The 22,122-nt window shown below is 36.9% G+C and overlaps 3 protein-coding genes across 3 annotated transcripts in view; 2 read left to right on the forward strand and 1 right to left on the reverse strand.

The window, feature by feature from the left end:
- The first annotated feature begins 1,958 nt into the window (after positions 1-1,958).
- Positions 1,959-17,775, forward strand: itprid1 (ITPR interacting domain containing 1). The gene is made up of 18 exons (XM_079863229.1): positions 1,959-2,150; positions 2,238-2,321; positions 3,929-4,111; positions 4,342-4,390; positions 4,582-4,619; positions 5,473-5,529; positions 8,880-8,928; positions 9,811-9,885; positions 9,969-10,171; positions 11,078-11,544; positions 11,621-11,681; positions 12,131-12,255; positions 12,939-13,835; positions 16,530-16,657; positions 16,738-16,849; positions 17,066-17,347; positions 17,438-17,489; positions 17,654-17,775. The coding sequence occupies exons 3-17, from the start codon at positions 3,994-3,996 to the stop codon at positions 17,483-17,485; spliced, it is 2,709 nt and encodes a 902-aa protein (XP_079719355.1). The 5' UTR covers positions 1,959-2,150; positions 2,238-2,321; positions 3,929-3,993; the 3' UTR covers positions 17,486-17,489; positions 17,654-17,775.
- A 2,426-nt stretch (positions 17,776-20,201) lies between these two features.
- On the forward strand, positions 20,202-20,831 carry ppp1r17 (protein phosphatase 1 regulatory subunit 17). Its single transcript, XM_079863332.1, has 3 exons — positions 20,202-20,349; positions 20,549-20,671; positions 20,753-20,831. Exons 1-3 carry the CDS (start codon positions 20,280-20,282, stop codon positions 20,821-20,823), a joined length of 264 nt encoding a protein of 87 aa, XP_079719458.1. The 5' UTR covers positions 20,202-20,279; the 3' UTR covers positions 20,824-20,831.
- The window catches only part of pde1ca (phosphodiesterase 1C, calmodulin-dependent a), a 57,779-nt gene continuing 56,482 nt past the window's right edge, over positions 20,826-22,122 (reverse strand). The window contains exon 17 of the transcript XR_013820150.1: positions 20,826-20,946. The gene's annotated coding sequence lies outside the window, so the exon portion shown is untranslated. The remainder of the gene's footprint in view (positions 20,947-22,122) is intronic.

Genomic DNA, 22,122 nt, shown 5'->3' on the forward strand with positions numbered 1-22,122 from the left:
GTTGCAGGCTGCTCAAATATTCATGTTGCGTTGCGAACGTGTACCATCACGAAGAAAACCCATCGAACACTACTTGATTATTCTAGGCTTTTGTTTCCTTCGCATACGGCACAAATCTCTTAAAATATATATTCTAGGTGAATATGTCTTGTTTTCTGCGAGGGCACTCGTGTGGGAGAAGGAGATGCATTAAAGTGCCAATACAGCCATTTAAAACATTTTCCAGCACTGTACCGCAGCATTTTATTCAGCTCTGAGATTCATGAAAGTTTAAGACAGACTCTAAGTGATGTCATGGGAAGCATCACACTATGAAGCGAAAGAGGGGAGCTGCTCTTGTGCCCTGGAGCGGGACACTTCACACTCGTCTGCTCCAGATGTGCTCAGCGCCTGCTCCTGTCAGGATGTGTCAAATCCCACTCAGAATGTGCAAAGTCTGCATGGAAAGTCACTGAAGGACTTGTGGACACAAGATTGAATTCCTAAACATAAAGTAAGACAAATAAAAATAAGAGTATAAGACTTGATGTTTTTATGAGCAATATTAAGAACTTGTTTAACAGATCAGATACAGTGAACCCAGAAACTATTTAGACTCCTAAGGCACATGCTAAAATTAAGGAATGTTATTGCATCAGATATAAAATTTGAATTCACACACTCACACTTTGTGTTTTCATGCTTTATAGGGACTTTCCATAGACATAATGATTTTTATACTGTACAAACTGTATATTCTATCCTTACACTAACCCTACTCCTAAACCCATCACAGAAAACTTAAAAACAAAACAAACTAAAAAATCAACTCACTTAATATTAATTATAAGCTGTTTTCCTCATGGGGACCAAAAAATGTCCCCACAAGGACAAGGATTCAGATATTGCCATCTTTGCGGGGACATTTTGTCCCAATAATGTTGGATTTATCAGGACATACACACACACACACACACCAAAATCTTGTGACATTTTATGTGACACTTTAACCAACGTTATTGGGCCATGTTCATATTTAATGTGATGAACTACACATGGTTACTCTGCTAGGACACCCGTGCAAACTTGAGGAGAACTGACTTCATACATCTGCTAAAAAGCACCAAAACACAAGTCGGCCTAGATTAAAAGTCATTGAGCAAAAGCCTGTGTAGAGTGTTAGTAGATTATTATTATTTTTTTAACAAAATATGTTCTGAGAACATTAAATAGGTGAAACAGTAAACAATACTTGTTTATGTGAAACTTTTAGACGTTATCATTTATATTATAACGTCTAAAAGTGATTGGGTTTCTTTGACAAAACATTCAAATAAACAGTGTTCTGCCACATCCATAATGCAGCCCAATCTGTGCCAGTCACCTACCTAGTTGTTTATGAATAGTTTACTGGTCCATAGTGTGCACAGAATATTAATTCACACAGAGAAATGATCTAGTTTCCACCTTTTATCCTGGGGAAAAAACTGCCGCACATTTTTATAGCTTAATTATGAGTGGTGGCATTCATTATTGAGAATGGAGGAATGGTTTTCTTATTTCTGACCTTTAGTGACATCTAGTGATTCACATACAGAACTGCAGTCAAGTCAAGTTGATATAACATACCCTATAGCCTACCATATAGCCAACATTTAATAAAAGGGAAGTCTGAAGGGCAACGCTTAATAATGCACAACGCTATAAATAGCCTACAATATATAGTAACAATAATAATAAATATCATAGGCTACATTGAAATTCGCGCATTTTAAGTGTGAATTATGTGTATAAATTTGTACATGCACACAACATGGGCTACAAAGAACAATAAACAGAACGCACAATATATAAATTTGCACTTTAAATTCTAGCCTAACATTTAAAATACTTAAATATGTATAAATAATCTCTCTTATAGCCTATGTGGATTGTTTTGTATGCAAACTCCTCCTCACACATTTACAGGTAAGAGGTTTCCTGTATTTATCAGTTCTGTGAAATTGCACAAACTTCCTTTGAACGAACAGGTTAGGCAACAAATATCATGTTTCTGCATGCAGCAGCGCTCAAAAGCTCGATTCCTCTTTCAGTCTTCCATTTGTGAATATTCATCTGGATTAAAGCAGAGCGCGACGACCGCGCGTTCACACATCGGCTTTGTGCTTCAGGTTGTTTTTCCTTGCACTTTATTTGCATGCGCGTTCTGCTTTTTCCTCTTGATGTGGACCAAATTAGAACCGTGTTTCTGTTTTTAGCTGGGGTTGATATAGTGATAAGACACATTAAAGCAGGCGTGCTGCAGCAGCTGCTCAGTTTAGGTCTCCTCCGTTGAAGCGCAGGTGAGTGTGTGTGTGTGTCACATCTTTATAGTTTGCTAACTTAATAGTCTTTGCTGATCATATGATTGTTTAAAAATCGATATAAGTTCCAACATTTTCACACGTTTCGTGCTTTCACGAAATCGTGTTTGTGTTTATTTATTAGAATTTGTCTTACATTTTTGTTATGAACAATATGGATTGCGCTGTTTTCATTATACGTTATGTAAAAAAACAAGGTTGGTAGACATGTTTTGTGTGGTAAGAATGCTTGCGGAGCTTTTTGTTTAACTTTTGACAGCATATTTATGACTATAATTATTGGGGTGCCCAGTCCTGTTCCTCGAGATCAACCTTCCATTAAATTTCATCTCCAACCCTAATTAAGCTCACCTGAACCAGCTAAATGCGATCTTCAGGAACAGTATTTGGCATTATATCAAAGGGAAAGTATTATATTTAAATATAACATAAATTATTAATATTAATACCTATATAATCTGTCTATCAAGCTTTTTTTAACCATCATTACACAAAGTTTGGGTAAAACAATTAAGTGTTTATTATACATAATGTCACCATTTAATATTAAATAAGACTCTTGTATCATTTAGATTTTACCGCTGGTTTTACATATAGGCTTAAAGGGATACTCCACTTTAAAATGAAATTTCTGTCATCATATACTCACCCTCATGTTGTTTCAAACCTGTATGAATTTCTTTCTTCTGCTGAACAGAAAGGAAGATATTTAGGAGAATGTCAGTAACCAGGCAGTTTCTGGGTCCCATTGACTTCCATAGTAGGAAAAATATATACTATGGAAGTCAATGAGACCAGAAACTGTCTGGTTACTGACATTCTCCTAAATATCTTCCTTTCTGTTCAGCAGAAGAAAGAAATTCATACAGGTTTGAAACAACATGAGGGTGAGTATATGATGACAGAAATTTCATTTTAAAGTGGAGTATCCCTTTAAGTCCTGGACTAAAATGTATGATTGAGCTGTTTTTACTGAAATAACTTTCACTGACATATCTTAAAATATATCAGTGCCATTGTTTTGTCTCAAGAATCAATATGCACACCAGTAATATTTAGTTTCTAAGGCATGTTTATAAAAGCTACTTAAATGTCCTAATTGAACTAAGGCCTAATCTTGGATTAGTTTAAACCCTGTCTGTGAAACTGGACCTTAGTGTTTTAGTGCACATTTTGCAATGTTAGTCCCGGCACATAAAGCCCAACAACAAGGTAGCTTTAAATGACAAAAATCCTTTTGCTTAACAGATACTGAATAACTGATCATTTATTCACCTCAAACAAAACTGAATCATAGTCACAAGTCTTCTGTCTTCAAATATATGTGAAGGTTTCAGGGATTCTCATTAGCTACATGAACCTGCAACCTTGTTAGATCAAATTACATCAAACTGGATATGTTTTGAGTGCGCAATGGCCTTGTGGATTAGGAACGGTTTGCAGTGCACAGAAATTAACAGGTGTTTAGGAAAGTACAGGTAATTTAAATAATGTAGCATGAATGAATAATATGACTATAAATATGAAACCAAACACCTTTTTTCCCTGACTCTCATCTTGGAGTTAAATGTATTTGTTTCTTTTAGTGTTTGCCCATGAAGATGACGTGTCTGCTCACTACCGTGGCTGTTTTTTGAATGGAGTGGACCTCATGACCGCAGCGATGTCTACTAGTAAATCTGCAGCCAGAAGAGCTATTCTCCAGACCTCACGGGTTAGATGGAAGACGGATCAATGCGAGATCGTTCCGATTATCAATTCTGACACAAGTAAGTGCCTGAGATTTTTGCTTGTTAGATGTTAGTTTTTGTCAGTGTTGTTAAAATCGCATTTCCATGGATCACTCATGCATCTTCACAGAAAATGCAAAGCAGTGCAGTGAACGCCCATGTAACCCTGGAGCTCTGTGATTCAGTGGATCATCCAGAACTCAGAGATACTTTTTTTTTTTTTCTGTTTCTGGAGCAAGGTGAATGTTTCTCCTCTTTGTTTTGAACAGGGAAGTGTGATGAAGACAGCGTAGAGCGCTGGCTCACGACAATCTCAGAGTAAGAATCTCACAAGTGTTTATTTCTCCTTCATTGTGGCTTCATTTTGGGATAAATCCTCTCTCAAAGGGTTTCAGCTGTGCCATTGTGCGATCTGTTGATGCCATTTGAATTTCTTCCCACATTATATTCTTTAAAGCGTTTCCTCCTAGTGATGTGGTTACTAATACAGCTCGACTTCCTTGTTTAAGGGACGGTACGAGACCAGAGGTTGTCCTGGAGACGGAAGGTAAGATTACACACACACACATATATAAATATATATTTTTCATTTATTATTATTGTATTATTAATATTATAAAAAAACAAGGAACTCCCGCACACTATCAATACTTGCAAATGAGTATCAAAAAATGCCTGATGAAGGTCGTGAGACCGAAACGGTGCTAATAAAATTTTGATACTCATTTGCAAGTATTGATAGTGTGCGGGAGTTCCTTGTTTTTTTTAGATTTTTGACCTACCCATTTGGTCTTTTTTCACACGCACCTATCACCTGCAGGTGTGTGATGGTGATTGCCAATTGATTATTAATATTATTAAAATTTCATATCACTGAGTGATAATTCAAATAATAATTAATGTGTTGATTATGTTGAGAAAAGATTTGAGTAAATCCAGTTGGGTCTCACAAAAGTAACTGATTATGTAGTGATCTGTAGTCTGATAGTTGCTGTCTATTTCAATTTAGCAGACTGTTTGATAAATGTGTTAAATGCTCAAAGTACAGAATGATCTTGTGAAAGCCTGTTTAACTATGGAGCTCTAAACGTTCTGTTATGCTGGATATATCATTAATATACTGATATGATTCACAATGATTCAATTAGTCATTTATCTGTGATGGCTGACAGTGTGCTGGATTATACCATTATAATAGGTGTTTGGTGTTTTAAGCCCCCAACGGCGCCTTCCAGGCAGCGAGGGGATGGGTAGGTTTAAGGTTGAGGGTAGGGTTAGCTGCCTCTAAGGAGCCATTGGGGGCTTAAAACACCATCGAGCATTATAATAGGTTTAGCAGGTGACTTATTTTTTTCACTTTTGTAAATACTTTATCGTAAAACACATTGCTTTGCTTTCAGTGAAGGCTATAAGGAGAAATGCGAGCGGAGAAGATGATCTGGCACTGGGAGTTGAAGGTAAGCATTCCCTGTTTTGTGTTGCTCGGATCGGTTAAACTAAATACTTGGCTGAAACGAGACATATGAATGAGTGACACTGTTTGGCATCAAGGTTTGAGTTATTCTTTATAAAAATGTGGAGCATACAATGGCATATGGGTTTGTGCGTCTGTTTCTTTGAATACATTGAACTATTCAGAAGGCCTGTGCTAACCCTGGATTTTAAACATGGCAAACCTTTCCATACTTTCAAACACAAACACTGGCAAAGAGTGAGACAATCCAGTGCCTGCAGTCTTCTGCTTCAGGAAACTTCATCTGCTACTGCATTGTTTCCAGTTACACAGAAAAGATAAGGAGTAGATAAAGACGTGATCTTTACTTTAACATGATTTACGCAAGTACGACATGTTCGTGGATCAACCTCCATATAGGTCTGTGAAGAAAACCGCCCTATCAGATCAACGAATCCTATCAGATTTTAGAGTTAGCTTTTAGGGGCCTAAAACATTTTCTTATCAAGTTCCCTTGATTTTCAAAGTTGGTTATGGTTGTAGATACACTGCAAATACGATGTTTAGATCAAGATAGTAATGCAGGAAAGATAACCCAAAATGTAGTGTTTTTGTTAACTTGCTATTCTGATACTATACTATACTTTCACAAATTCAAGTAATTCATCTTAGTGCAGCTTTCCTATATTTTTATTTTTAAGAGACGATAAATACACCAGGTGAGTTAGATGTATGCAGTTTTTAGTTTAAATAAGCCTACATGAAAATTGTATTTCGTAATTCAGTCCTAGTCACTCTTTTCCCAGCATGCACTGGGGCATGACTAGTTAAGGTTGCATTGTTTGCCGTTTTCATTTATGCAGTTTGTTAATTTTGTTACATTTAGCAACTTGATGTCACGTGACAATCATGACTTGTTTGTTCCTGTACCTATAATGATCAGTTAGTTGATTGTTACCTTTGTTTTGTTTTACCAAGTCTTGAGTTCTGCAGGCATTGAAACATTTTAAGAGTGTTTTTTTTATGTCTCATGAGTGTTCATGTGATGGGTATTCACATCTCAATAGTTTAAGACCACAATCACTTTGCTCTTAATGACATGCACATAGAGAAAACAAGATACATACATAATAAAAAAATAAAAAAATGGATTATTTTGTACTCCTTTTAAGTTGAAACAACTTAACTGTTACGTAATCTACATATTAATTATAATAATTGTTACATATTACATTACAGCAACTTGACATTAAGTTTAGTCAAGACATTTAGATTAAAGCTGCAGTCCGTAACTTTTTTGGGTTAAAGATTATCCAAAATAATTTTTTGAGCAAGTACATAACCAGCCAGTGTTCAAAACTATCTGCTTGCCGTAGCTCGATTCAAAACGGTAAGATTGTAAAAATGGTGTAAAAATCCAGTGGTACTGGTGGATTTCCACAGGAAATTCGAGCATGTCTTTGCGTCATTACGTCACATCTGTACACATAAAGAAGGAGTCTCGGCTAGTAGGCTATATTGCGTGTGAAGATGTTGGAGGTGGAGATTAATAGCCTTTTCTCACAGCACTTGAAATAATTAAACATCAATTTGATCATGGCGGATCCAGAAAGGTTCAAACGACAATCACCAGTGACAGCTGCGATTCACCCGTTGTAAAATGCAAAAGACTTCCGACTTCGGAGTGGCTACAGAAAAAAAGAGACTGCAACCGGCCCGTGTGAAAACAAGGATAAATATCGGAGGGGCATTAAATGTAGTCAAGCAATTCTGATGTTGTTAACATTAACAATTTGAGAACAAAAGTATAATTTGCACAGTTTGACGTGATATGATAAGCGATTGTTAGATTTAATCAGCACGCTTTACTGGAATGCTTTTTCCCCCTCAGTTGGACAGAACAAAAGTGTATGTTACTTATTTGTTCAGATGACATTTTCCAGTGAAAATTCTTATGTTGGTCATACTTCCAAAAAGTAGAATCTGTGATTCCGAATGACAGTATCCACACCGACTGACAGCCACACATTCTCCTCAAAACATTGGATTCATCCGTGCTGTGCCGTGCCGAGACTCAACCCAAGTAAAGTTGATAATTCTGCGATTAACTGCAATTGCAGATTTCAAACAGAGATGGCGACAAAGAGGAAAAAACTACGGACTGCAGCTTTAAGTAGATTAATTCTACTTAAAAAAGCCATGCACACTATTGCCTTTATTTTATAAGCGCTATACAAACACTGATGTTAATGCAAGTACATGTCCAACTATATGCTTCCCATGCATGTTCCTCGTGTCCTCTAGGCACACACAATGAGATGTTAGGAAAATCTGAAGAGGTTAACCTTGAGCTGACCTTTCACTTCAGACACCAGAGACTGTTACAGAAATCTCTTTTATGAAGTTAAGCTCTGACATGTTCTGACATACTGTAAATCGCAGATAAGATTCTAGAGGTATTTTTCCCTAGTACTGAGAAATACTTTTCCAAAGAGAAGTTTAGAATCTTTGTCCACTCACATGGAAATGTATCTTTAGCTCAAATAGGACAAAATCTATTCAGACATTTACATTCTTGCTTGACTTCCTCATGCAGCAATTTAAGACTAAATGCAGAATATAAATAGTCAAATACAGTAGGATACAGTGACTGAAAATATAAGAAACATTAGCATGCAATAAATTGCAATCCCAAATGCATTTGTTTGCTTGCTTGCCAGACATTCCTCATATCTGTTAACATTTCTGAATGTTCATATTCACGTCGACCACCTATAGTTGTTTTCTTTCCGCTCAGTGTGCTGTCTCTCTTCAGGGTTCTGTCTTTCTTCTTAGAGTGATGTTTTCTGTCCTGGGTTCTGTCTTCCTTTTCATGGTCACTTTGTAGGGAGTGTCTTGACTCTTGTCTGTTGTTGTTTGTCTCTCTTTTCTTTCTAAAAAAAAGTTGGTTGCCTCCTATGAATTATATGAATTTCTTGTTCATGTTCAGTTGCGCTGTCAGACACTCCCTTTCTAGGGACTGAGGTGCTTTGGTTTCATAACACAGTTTCAATGAAAGGTACAGGACGGAATGGACTGTTTCTCTTCGGAATCAGCAGGGGTTAAACAAAGATTCTGGTTTAGGAAAATAAGTTGGGCACTTTGGATCCGGGTCCTCTTTTAAGAAGACATTGGTGTGACCCTGACAACATGCTGAAGTCTTCTGTGCAGTTGTTTATGAGAAGACAGGAACATCAAAACAACAATGAAGAATATTGACCTAATATAGTTACTGAACAGCGGTCTGGAGGGGTTTAATTAAAAACGCAGATGTTTTCCATCTTTAAATGAACTCTGTTTCTGTGTTTGATGCAGCATCTTTATATGGCAAACGCTCTCTCAAGAATGTTCAAGATATTTTGAGGTAAGAAGACATTTAATATTCACTGTGTTATTGAGCACTTTCCATTTGTAACTTGAATAACTTTGACTTGACAGAACTTGGATCTGAAAATCTTACACTATTTTGTTTAAATAAAAACTGTCAAAACTAAATACAATTGTTTTCACACAATTTTACAGTATTAAAAATGGATATTCATTTTGGGATTTGCTAAAGATGACATTTAACAGTATTATTAAATTATTCATGTTTCAAACATTAACTTTAAAGTGAGTGTTAGATAACAGCAAAGGTAATAAATCTAAACATAAAAATAGAATAAATGCACAATTTTAAATATCCATTATGGTACTAATATAATGTGTATTCCTAGTTATAAGTTTTGTCTTATTAATTTTAGAACATTTTTATTAAATTTAATAAAGAATTTAGAACTCTTTCTATTTTGTAATAGCACTGTCACCTATCCACTGTTCATTATATAGATATATACATTGTATATCAGTGTTACACCAATGTGTGGGAAATTGCCTTAAGTGGTACATTTGCTATATGAATATGTACTATGTAGTATGTACATGTGTTTATATATACTATATATCAGACAAAGTTCTTTAAGTGTGTATATGTGCGTGATGTAGGCTTGTTCAGGCACCTGCCAGAAACCTAAGTCATATTTCCCATGCAAATGCTGATTTGTTGACATGCCACCACATGGGTTGCTGGGCTGGTTTGCATGAGGTGGAATGTCACTGATGGGGCAATGAGGCAGGAGAAAAATGATTCCAACCGGAAATGGGTGAGACGGAGGAAAGCATGAAGAAGGATTTGGATGTGTAGGAAGGGCTGGTCAGCAGTGTTTGGTTTCATTACTTGATGTTTGCTGATGCCATCCACTCACAGGTCATCTCTAGATTCTCCTGGTCTGTCCAGGTGGAACAGTTTTGCATCGACTGTCTCGATACCATCCGATGTCAGGTCAGAATTTCTCAACCTCCTTCCCCACCTGTCATTCACTTTGGTTTATTGATATTCATACTAATGTTGTTGTTTTTTTGTAGTGTAATGGACGTGTTGAACGTACTAAAAGATGACCCTGAAGAATTGTTGCTAGATTTGGGTTTTGGCACTGAGGAGCCCGACATCACTGGGAGAATCCCGGCCCGATTCCTCAATTACGAGTCCAGCGCTCGCGGCATTAGCTATCAGCTCTTTCTGGAAGCTCAGCAGAACCGAATGGATGTTGAAAATCCGGATGTCAGGAGTAAGCAAGTTTCCTCAAGTTCACACAAAAATGGAATAATGAGTTATTTACTCAACCTCATATTGTTCCCAACCCGTATGACTTTCTTTCTTCCGTGGAATTCTGAATAGGAATTTCCATGTAATTTCTGAATAATATCCAGGCCATTTGAAAATGAATGAAGATTAAGATTGAAAAAAAGGGGGGGAAGCATCACAAAAGTAGCTACAGTATATGACTTGTTTTCGCTAGTCTTCTGAAGTCATACATTAGTTTTGTTTGAGAAACAAGCCTTAAAAGACTTGGAATATAGTGCACAAGCTGGACCACTTTTTAAATTATGCTTTTATGGTGCTTTTTCATACTTTTTGAAGCTTGAAATCTCCAGTTCTAATTAATTGTAAAATCTTGGCCAAAATGTCAATTAAAATGTCTCTTTTTGTGTTCCATAGAAGAAATAAAGTCATCTTGGAGTGAATTAACCTTTTAAATATCCGTTCTTCATATCCACACTCTCAAAAATAAAGGTTGAAGAAGAACCTTTAACACCCATGGAACCTTTTCAATGCACAAATGGTTCTTTTTTTTTTTTTTTTTTTTTTTACTGTAAAAGGGTTTTTAGTATTATGAAATGTTCTACAAAGAAAACAAATGGTTATTTTAAGAACTGTTCACTGAAAGTTTTTTTGGTAAAACCACAATGGTTCTTCTTTGGCCTCACTGCAATACCCCCCTTTGAAACCTTTATTTTTAAGAATTCATAGGTATTTAGGAGGTTGAAAGTGGTTTAAATGTAATTTGTGAAATGGCAAAACTAAAAGTGAGTCATTTCCTGTGAGGCTGCAATATGCTGAAAGTCTGATAAGGAGAGTTTTATGCAAGTCAAGAATCTTGAAGCTCTTTATCTCTCTTCCTTCCGGCGTTCAGATAGGTTCAGACAGCTCGAGGTTCTTCAACAGGTCACGACAACGTTCTCCTCTCTGGTTGGTGCTCAGGATGCAGACGCATCTACAACTTCCCAGATGTCTGCAGAGGCCCGGGAGAGGAGAAAACGCATGGCCATGATTCTGCGTAGAGCCTCCAAAAAGAGCCTCAGACAAGCCCAAACGTCACAGAACCAGCACACCATCCCTTCCGTGACCTCCTCAGACCCATCCAGCCCAGAATCCACTGGCACACCAAAAGCAGATAAAAGGAACCCTTCAAAACGCACAAAGATGTCGGACAATAATCTCTTCCCTCTAAAAGAGGAGCAGAGTGTTAATTCGAATGCAGCGGAGCCGGTTCTGAACAGCCCGACAGCAAGAGGAACATCAGATCTTCAGAAACTCGACTTTGTCCCTTCAACTGAGGGAAGTCTGCAACAACCTATTGAATCTTTCGAGCTGGAAGAGGTATTAAGTCTGCAGTGATATCCTCTGTATGTACTTACACATTGTTCCTTTTCTAATGTTGATGGCTGTTTTCCAGATCCAGAGTTTTGATGAAGGAAGCATTCCTGGGAGCTACAATGGCCCAAGGGATCCTGGAGGTGCTTGTCTTTTTTTTTTATTGATTTTTTAAAAACCCTAAAACTGCATAGTAACATGCTCACAACCACTTAGAACACCTTAGCAACCACCCTGAAATTGTAGTGGTGAGTTTTGTACAGGCTAACACTTGTACTACTTACATACACAAACATAAAGTTTCATTTGAGATGTTCCTTTTACTTCTTGAAAAGCGAACGTTTTTAAAGCCACTGTGGGTTCAAATAATTTACATGAAACCATTTCCATTTTTGATATTAGGCAAATGACTCATGAGATTGCTCAGTCATTTTCATGTGTGTAGTAGGTTATATGCTGGACAGTTGATGTAATGTTCACCTCAGTTCTGTGGAAAAATTATCTTGTTTGTTTAGTCTGATCAAGAGGCTTTAGTGTCCTTCTGAACGCTTGTGATATGTGGCACATGCTAATGGCTATTGGTTCCGTGTAGGTGAACGAATCGGGTCTTACGTGATGAGAACAAACAGCTGTCAGTCTGACAGCAGTGGTTTCCTAGAGGAGCCCTTCATACCTGCGCTGTCCCAGCAGAACAACCCTGGACCAGAGCTCATGAAGGTAAGACGTGTTTCAGCTCGCTCTTTCTTTACATACTGCAGAGGGTTCAAGCATCTGTATTAAAGGTGGTGCCATCGAGTAGTTTTTATCTGCCATTGTGTTGCCCTCCACCAAGGACAGCAAGCCAATATGTTTATTTACTACTACGTTCAGATTACATGAACATATGAACGTTACTGTATTTTTAGTCAAATAAATTCAGCCTTGGCAAGAGTATAAAAGACTACTTTTAAAACCATTTAATCCATTTTGTATTGATAGTGGTGCATAAATTATTTGCAGCACCTTAAAGGTAGATGTAACTAATGTGTGGAAGTCATTTTTATTGGTCACATTGATCTATAAATGCAATATGATACTATTGTTTGAGGTACCTTGGTAAATACCCTGGTAAATTAATATGATAATCACTCCTAAGTACTTTACTTTTTTATAAGGGATGACATCCATACCAACCTACCAATATTGGCTGAAACCGTGCTGAGTTTTCTGACAACAGAGCGTTTATGAAACCTGTTTGGAAACAATATCTGTAGCTGTTGTATTGATTATTTTTGCTGTTACATTTGGTGTTGCTACTGAAGCAGGAATCACGAATTGGCCCTTTAAGGATATTTACCACATGCTTGGGTGTGTTCATGAATATTTGTTTGATTTCCTGTGATCTTTCTGCTTTTTTGCAGATGCTGAATGCAATATCACAAGATAGCACAGAAGGACAACAGAAGAGATCAGAACAGCGAGAGGCGGAGGATCCCTCCACATATGAACAGAACTCTGAAATGCAGTCGAACCAAAAACACTCCCCTTCGACACACTCTGGAAAAACTGCAGACTCTGAAAATATATTTGACTCCGAGTCGGGAGAATTGAAGAAAATAATGACTGAAAAAGAATACTCTTTGTCATCAGATATTAGTAAAGTTAGCAATAATGATGTTTACACTCTAGCATACTTTGTTCAAATGGATCCTGTTGGTTATCAGACTGAAATTCGTAACGGACCGCAAGGATCAGAAAGTCCAGGCCGAAACGTTTATAGGGAAGGCATGTCCCTGTTTGAGGAACTGAAATCTGCTGAGACAAACTCACGCTTGTGTCCTACTGATCTGAGGACAGATGTTATAGAAAACGAGGTGGACAGCTTTACAAATCTCGAAGTGATGCAGGATTATCCGGCCTCTACCCAGAGCAAAACCGTGACCTCTGATGATACTTCTGGACACAATTCCCCCACTGCGCTTAAACTTAGGAGAGAATCTTTCTCCAGGAGGTCCCGGTCTGACGTGGTCACGGATAATGACTCGGGAACAGCACAGACACCCACAACACACACGCCGTTCACATCTGTGGACACATCTACTCCTCACTTGTGGAACTCTGTGGAATATTCTGGCGATCTTGGAGGTTTGCGCACGCGGTCGATATCTCTGGACACGGGACTGTCGTATGAGGAGGAGGATCACAAACTGCAGGGAGCATTGTGGGCAGGGACACAGCGATGTTTCCATTGCGGGTCTCAAATCAACTACGACACCAGCTGGGCAAAACCTCAACCTGAGCTGTCCTCCAGTCTGCCTGTAAGTAGAAGTTGTCTACAAATAATCAGTATCCTACACTATGACAGACAGGTTTGAGGAAAATTCCCATTATGCTGTATATTGTACATTTTAAATTATTAGGAATGCTCAATATATAGGTAACAAATTGATTATTGGTTAATATTACTTTTTTAAATTTTTATTATCATATCAATATTGGTAAGTATTGAATATTTAATTTTATAAAACGGATAGTTCCAGTCCTTGATTCTGATTGGTTGAGCCGCATTCGAAGCCGTTGTAAATTACTCAACAAACATACACCTGTGACCGCATTACATTAGTATAGGCCTATGTCACACTTCCTGCTTCCAGAACGCGGAGTAGGGATTCAGAACTTCCGGTCAACAGTATTTCTCCATACGGATTTAGATTATCATCCATAATATCTAAACCATCCGAGGTAGACTGACCACGAGCTATGTGGTTGTGAAACGAAGGTTTTTGCTCCTGTAGAAGCTATAAGTTCGTATGAAATCAACCTTGTTTTAAGAAAAACACGTTTTATCCGCGATCTTATGAAAAAAAACTACACTACCCACAATCCTAAGCGTAGCAGCAATGTCTGCTGATTGGTCCAACTCGCTGTTACCATAGAAACGTTTACCTTACTGGCGAATGGCCCGCCGCTGTTGTTGTAGTGTACCGGGTTGCTCTGCATCAGGACGTAGACAGCCATACCTCAGATTTCACACTTTTCCACTTGAGAGTTTTCATTTACCATCCGAACCACATCGTCATATGTGATTTCAGGCAGGTTGCGGAGAGATTTAGTCCAGCGATATCTATCGGACTCCGCCATTGTAAAGAGTTAACCGGAAGAGCCGTATCCCTACTAAAAGACGTACTTCCGGTCTTCAATTTTTTCGTGACATAGGCCTATTACTGCGCAACTGCCGTTTGTGATTCTTTGTTGCTGCATGTGTTGCTTAGCAACCTCTTTGGAACTACATTGCTTGGCGGAGGAATAAATGTGTTTATAACGTTATATTTTTTTGTTGCTGGTGTTTATTTTATGAATAAATTAAATATTAAAATGAATATTTTTATGGAATAACCGTTTTATAAAAGCAATAAGCCCCGCAAAGCCGTGTTTTACAGTGGATTTAGAACAGCTAAGGGACGTTGTTAGACACGACGCGGAGCGGAGTACAAGCTCATTTTCCCAATTTTTATCATCTAACACTGGCTTAAATTAATCTTTTAAAACACACACACATATATATATATATATATATATATATATATATTATAATAACACTGTTAAATGGATTCTTTAGCAACAAGAATGTCCAGTTTTCATACTGTACATTAAAAGATGTGATGCCTAAATTTAATTGTAACATTTATAACAGTTTAATTTATTTACACAAAATTTTATGAATAGTTTACATTTTAATACCATTAATTTATTGATTATCAGCCATAACGTACTGTAAATCATTATTGTCTTTTCGTTATCGGCCATAATTTTGTTCTTGGTGTGTCCTTATGCATCAATGGTCTCATTCATGAAAATCATTCTTTGTTCATTAGAGATTGACTGAAATTGTTTTGTTTTTTTATAACCGATACCGATTCCAATTATGTGCCCGATAACCGATATGCAGAACCGATATTTATTTACTATTACACTTCTGTACACCACTGAACTGAACAAATCGTCAATATCACTCCCTCCTTGCATACAAAACAAAACTCCTAAACACCAATAAATAGAGCAGTCTGAAAGAGTGCAAGAAAATAAAGTGCACTGTTACTAAAGTCTTTTTCAAAATAAAAGCTTTAATGAGTTTAACAAACAGGTAAGCTAAATGAAGCACAAAAATAATTCTAATAATTTAAACCATTTTAACATAAAATGTAGCGTTCGCAATACGTAGGCGGTTTACAAATATAGTTCTGCGTAACCATTTTTGTAATATGTTGTTACACATAAATTTGTAGTGCTGTTTCATGAATGAGGCCCATTGTGTTTAAATGTGGTTTCACCAAGCTCATCCTGATTGATGTTGGAGGAGCTTCTCATTTATTTATTTATTTATTTCATTCTTTACCACTCTGAGTTTCCTCTGATTTTAAGAACAAATTAAGATTAAACATTTCTATTTTGGGAAAAACTCTTCTACCCCTTAAACATCTGAGATTAAAAGCTTTGTGCTCTGCTCATGTTTAATGAGGTTCATTTGAATTTGTATAGTTCATTTGCATGTGTAATGGAAAACAGTAGCGAACACTGACCACTTCAGAATCTTCACAGCATTTAAGTGCACACACACGATATCGTTTCATGCACATCCTCGCTTACACTAATTTAAAAAATATATATATTTTCCTTTCTCATTTTAAGTTAAAGATTTTAAAGTTTTAGTAATTTTGTGTGTGTGTGTTTTTTGTCCATATAATTTTTTATTAATGAATTTTTTTCTTGGTATTAACTTTAATAAGCCTGGTTGACCAGTTGGACTACCAGCTTATGGTACTAATGTCAACATGATAGACCACCATGATCACATTTAACACTGGAGGATCGCTTTGGTTAAGATGTGCTGAACATGTTCTAACCCGCTTTCAGCAATAAACCAGCTGTTATGCTTACTTTAAAGCCCATATTTTTCCTGGTTATGGAATGTATCTCTCCCACCAACAATATCCTTCTCTTTCACTTTCCAGTACTCTCTGGATGAGCTTGAAGACATGGTGAAATGTTTGAGGAAGTTCCGCACAGTTCTGACGGACATTGAAACAAGACTAGAAGAGGAACAAGCATCCGTGCTCGGATCTCTATCAGACTCCCACAGGTGAACTTTACTGTCATTATGGATATCTCACTGATTTTATAGTGTACTTTGCAGTGTTTAAAACTGAATTTGTGTTTTAGGGAGGAAGTGGAAGATGTTTTGAGGCTACGAGCAGCTGTCAAACAGGAAGCTGGGACGCTTGAAGAGCAGCTGTCCGATCTGGTGCATCACTATGATGGTAGCATCAAAATGGTATTTAATCTACTCATATACGCTAAATATATGGTTTATAGGAAATAAACTAAGGCTTGGGGCAAAAATGCCACAGAAATTGACAAAAATGTTCCAAATATTTAAATAGAGCAAAACTCTTTCACTTTGTTACCAACCAACATCCTTCAGCAGTGAAATGTATTGAATGGACAACAGAACAGCATTTGTTTTATCTCTGCACTGTTATGCTTATAGAAGCTGAATCGGCTCATGGATGAACAGTCACAGCTGTGCACCCAACTGCGAATTACACCCTCTAATACACCCCGTTCAGAACCCACCTCGACCAGGAGTGTGGCTATTCAATGCTGCCTGCTGCCCGTGACGTCCAGTCCACAGAGATGTGTCCATCATCACTGCACCTGTCATGGGAATCAGGGAGCAGCATGTCGAGATCCACACCGGTTCCCTCGTCAAACCCAGTGGGAGGCCAATTGCAAACCAGACAGGCTGGACTTAGTAGCTTTTATTAAAAGTGTAAGAAATATCTTATACCCTCATCGGAATAATTGGATCTGACAATGGTTAAAATTCTACTGTTGTTAACTGTGAACTTTTATCTTTCAGCTGAAAAATTCATTACAACATTCAATCAACAGTAACTCAATGGAATAAAAAGGTTTGCATTATTTTCAGTTCAGTTTCTGTTGACATTTTGCATGAGAAATTGTTAATGTCTATATCTGATCAAATTTAACTAAAAGACAAAATATTTTATGGGATCTGAAGCTAATTTGATTTTTGGTTTTGGATAATTCTGATCTTTCCTTTGTTTTGTTGTAGTAATGCAGCCAATGCAGTGATGGAGACCTGAAGATCCTTATCAGTTTTTTGCAAGTCACTTATAAAGTAAAGTGCTGACTCTTGAGTTCAGAACTAATAAAGAATCATGTATATAAATCATTATCGTGTGTCCAGATGAGTTTATATGTGCACGCACATCTGTTATGTAGCACGAGCCTCCTCCCAGTAGCCCTACGCTCTCTTTCCCTCTACTTCTTTATCTCTTGTCTGTAATAAACCACTTCACTTCATTGTGGTGCAGCACTGACCGTATAAGGAAACCAGAGCTTCCTTTCTCCTCCAGTGGATGACACAGTGCTGGTTCTCCTGTCTGACTGGACGGTGATCTGATGGTTCCTGAGACGCTTTCCGAGAGTTATGGCCCGATCTCAGGAAACAGTGTCATTTGCTGCTGAAAATTTCAGTACTTTTAAAAATATTTATAAATAAAGATAAAGTTTAAAAACGTTGGTGAACTCAAAATAGGCTAAATCATATTTTCCCAATGGGGAATCATCATAGACAGTGGCAGAGTCAGTCCATATTATTAAAGTGCATTAATATTTATAATAGTGGTCTACAGTATTGCTTTCTCAGTAGCTAGCTTATATAGTATTGGTACTTAACTATAGTTTTAAAGTTAAACTTATAATCTGGCTACTAACCAATAACATTTCAAGGCCGTTACAGTATAGGTTTGGCATTCATTGAATTAACAATTGACTAAATATTGTGGCGTAACAAAACACACATTAATCATAACAGTCGTCTTATCAAAACGTAAAACTAACTTACTTTTTGCTTACAAAATATGCACTGTTCTGCCGTGCAACAGAGCTAACTTAACCTGGCTTGAACAGTTAGCTACTATACGAAACTTAGCCTAGCATACCTGTTTGTAACATTATCAAAAACGCGTCGTTGTTCCTCAAATATGCTAGAAATGTAAAAGATTCCTTCAAAATCGTTGTACTACACGGTAAATTAGTCAAATAAAGTTTCAGAATTGAAACATTTCGTGAGAATGAGCCATGTTTAACGGCTCTCTCATCGCTTAGGGATCATGTGTAAAGTGCCACACTGTATCCTTTAGTTAGACCAGGTTTTTACTCTTACATTCATGTTCTTGGCAGACGCTCCCTTGACTTATGTGGCGTTGGCATATGAATGTCGTGTTTAAACTGGGTAGAGAAGTGCATTCAAAATCAACAAAACCACTTCACACACTCTCCATACACACTCCACACGGGAGGAGGAAACACCATTCACATCAGAGGACAATAGAAAGACATCAAAGCCTGTCAGCAAACAATATGTCCACATTGTTTTCCATTATTATTCATTTTCTCTTGTTCACGCTCTCCATTGTGCTCGTAATGAGAGTGTGGATGCGTCGCAAATTGCAGAAATGGTTTATTGTTATCTGAAATATTATTATTTATGAAGTAGAATGATTTGATCAAAAGCAAATCTTTTAGTGGGAATCACTGCATTGATAACATTCTGTCTAACACAATCCATCTTAACCAGCCTCACCTCCAACATGTTTAAATCACTGCAGAAAGTGTTGAAGTAGTTTCATTTACCTCGATGACGTGCGCTCGTGGAAGCTGGGATGACTGACACATGACAAGGGCCCCTGTCACCATGACAACAGGCTCTAATGGAGGCCCCTCCTCCTAAAGTACATAACCCCTGTCTCTGATCTGGCCTGCACTTGCTCCATCTCTCTGCTGCACCGAGGTAAGGCCCTCTCCCTTTCTTTTAATACACTTCTTTAGTTTTTTCTGAATCTACATACATTTCAAAATATTTTAGCATATAATATTTATATTATATTTAAATAAGTAAAATGTTTACAATGTTTATTCAGTGTGTTTAGACTGTTCAAAGAGTATCAGAGGGTATTTTAAAGTATTGTATGTGTTTGTGTGTGTATATATATGCAATACTTTTAAAATATACTTTATTATTTATATAATGTACATCCCATACATATATGGCTATTTATGATGTGTTATGGTTTAATTTTAGATACACACATCAAATCAAAATCAAATGAAGCAAATACTACTTATATTAATATACTTTAGATATTTTGATTATGTTTTATACATATGAGAATGTGAATTGCATTTGAATAAATGCAATATTAATATTCATCAGTGCTCAAAATGCCTTAAATTAAAATTAGAAAAGTGTAAAACCTGTTTTCCATTGCTGTCGATGTTATTTTTAATTGCTGATTGAGCCTGAAATGCAAATATTGCAGATTTATTTTTGTCATCATGTATAGTTGAAGAAAGTACTTATATTCTTTGAAAAATGAATGTTAACATTTAATGAGTGATGAATATGTTTCTTGTTAAGTGAATGTGATGCATTTAAGCATCATGTTTTGCAATGACATAATTAACCATATTACATTCAGAACCCAAACACCAATAACATGATCATCATTTTGTGAAGCGAGGAGCTGCTTTTGTTGAATCAGTTTGCTACCATTCCCAGGTCCAGTAAATATGCTTTCCAGTAAATATGACAGAGCCTTTGTCATGTACATGAGTGTGTGTGTGTGTTGAACACGAGCTGTTATCTGATACCTGAACAGACTGCTGTGGGGAGCATGTCCACTGACTGTGTGAGGTCACTCTCAGACAAAGCCGAACACACACTCACCATGCACGAACATCTCTGTAAGTACTGCATTTGTGCATCTGCATGCACAATGTTTTTTTTTTTAAAGGAAAAGAAATACATAATGATATTGGAAGGGTCGAAATTGAGGTCAACAGCATCCACCGGGAGTAACAAAGACGGTTACAGATGGCGACAGTCTGACTGATACATACAAACCAGTGATTGTGAACCTGTTTCTGAAATGCTCTCCTGCAGATGCGAACGCTGAAATGGACAATCAGAAGCACGGCTCCGAGGAACATCAGCAGGACAAACTGGGACAGAAGAAACCGCGCAGGAAAGACACTCCCGTCCTCAACAGCCCTCCACTCATCCCAGGCAAGACTTCTCGCCCTCACGCCCTCTCCATCCACCTCTCGCTGTCTCTTTGTCTCAGTTCCTTGTGTTTGTCTTTCGCAGGCGTGAGATTGATGAAGACAGAGGCTCGAATGATTCATCAGGAGGATGAGGAGAAGGAGATGAAGAAGTAGATGTGTTCAAAACATTCGGTTTTCACTGTTGTTTGTGTTGTTTTCGATCGTTGACTGAGCCTTCATTAAATGTAGGTTTTGCAGATATTTGCAGAGTTGTCATGTCGTCATTTCAGTGCTATGCTGTAGAAACACAACTCAGAGTGAAGGAAACAACACCCATTTAATTACAACATTGCAGCATACATATTGGAATAGTGTGAATTTGGTCATCATTCATAGCAGAAACAATGTCTGTAGAACCAGCAGAACTAATAAATTTATTCTGAAAGCGATGATCAATATAGTGTGTAACATGGTACATGTACATGTGTGCTAGTATAAGATAATGTTTGTACAGCAGGTTACAGTACAGTAACTAGGTAAATCTCAAGAAACCTGTCAATAACATGTTCAGGTCATATTTCACCCCCAAATCAAAAAGGAAGGTTGAGGGCTGGGAAAGAAATTATGTTTTGCAGGTTTTGCTCCCTAATTCTCATTATGGTAATACAAAAAAAGAAAAGTATGCTAAAAGTTGCTGTTTTTGCAGCTTTGACTTGCCATAAGTACTCCACCAGGGTTTAAAATAAATGATATATCTATATATATATATACAGCAAGTGCTGGGCAACGATTAATCGCATCCAAAATAAGTTTGTGTTTACATAATATATGTGTGTGTACTGTGTATAATGATTTTGTATATATAAATACACACATATGCATGTATATATTTAAGAAATATTTGCATATATATATATATATATATATATATATATATATAATTTATATGATATATAAATATTTTATATATAAATAACACATTTTTCTTAAATATATATATGCATGTCTGTGTATTTATATACAAAATAATTATTCACAGTACACATTGTGACATTGCAGTTTCCCCGAAGATTCTTATTACTGTAGTGTATCTAGATGTTTTTTAAACAGATGTTCTTGAAATATATATATATATATATATATATATTTCTAGAACATATATTGGAATATATATATATATATATTTCATACTATCTCATACACACACACACACACACACGCACACAAACACACACATGTATGTGACTGCAACAGAGAGCATTTTTACAGAAATTGGCAAATAAAATAAACAAAACTGGCATAAATCTAAAAAAATTTACATTTAAATCAAGGTCTGGTCCTAGAGCATAAACCCAAAGTGGAATGAACTTTCTATCTCATACACACACACACACAAACACACACGTATGTCACTGCAACAGAGAGCATTTTTATAGAAATTGGCAAATAAAATCAACTAAACTGGCATAAATC

This window comes from Squalius cephalus (assembly GCF_949319135.1).
Source record: "Squalius cephalus genome assembly, chromosome: 25".
In the NCBI taxonomy this organism is placed as follows: Eukaryota; Metazoa; Chordata; class Actinopteri; order Cypriniformes; family Leuciscidae; genus Squalius; species Squalius cephalus.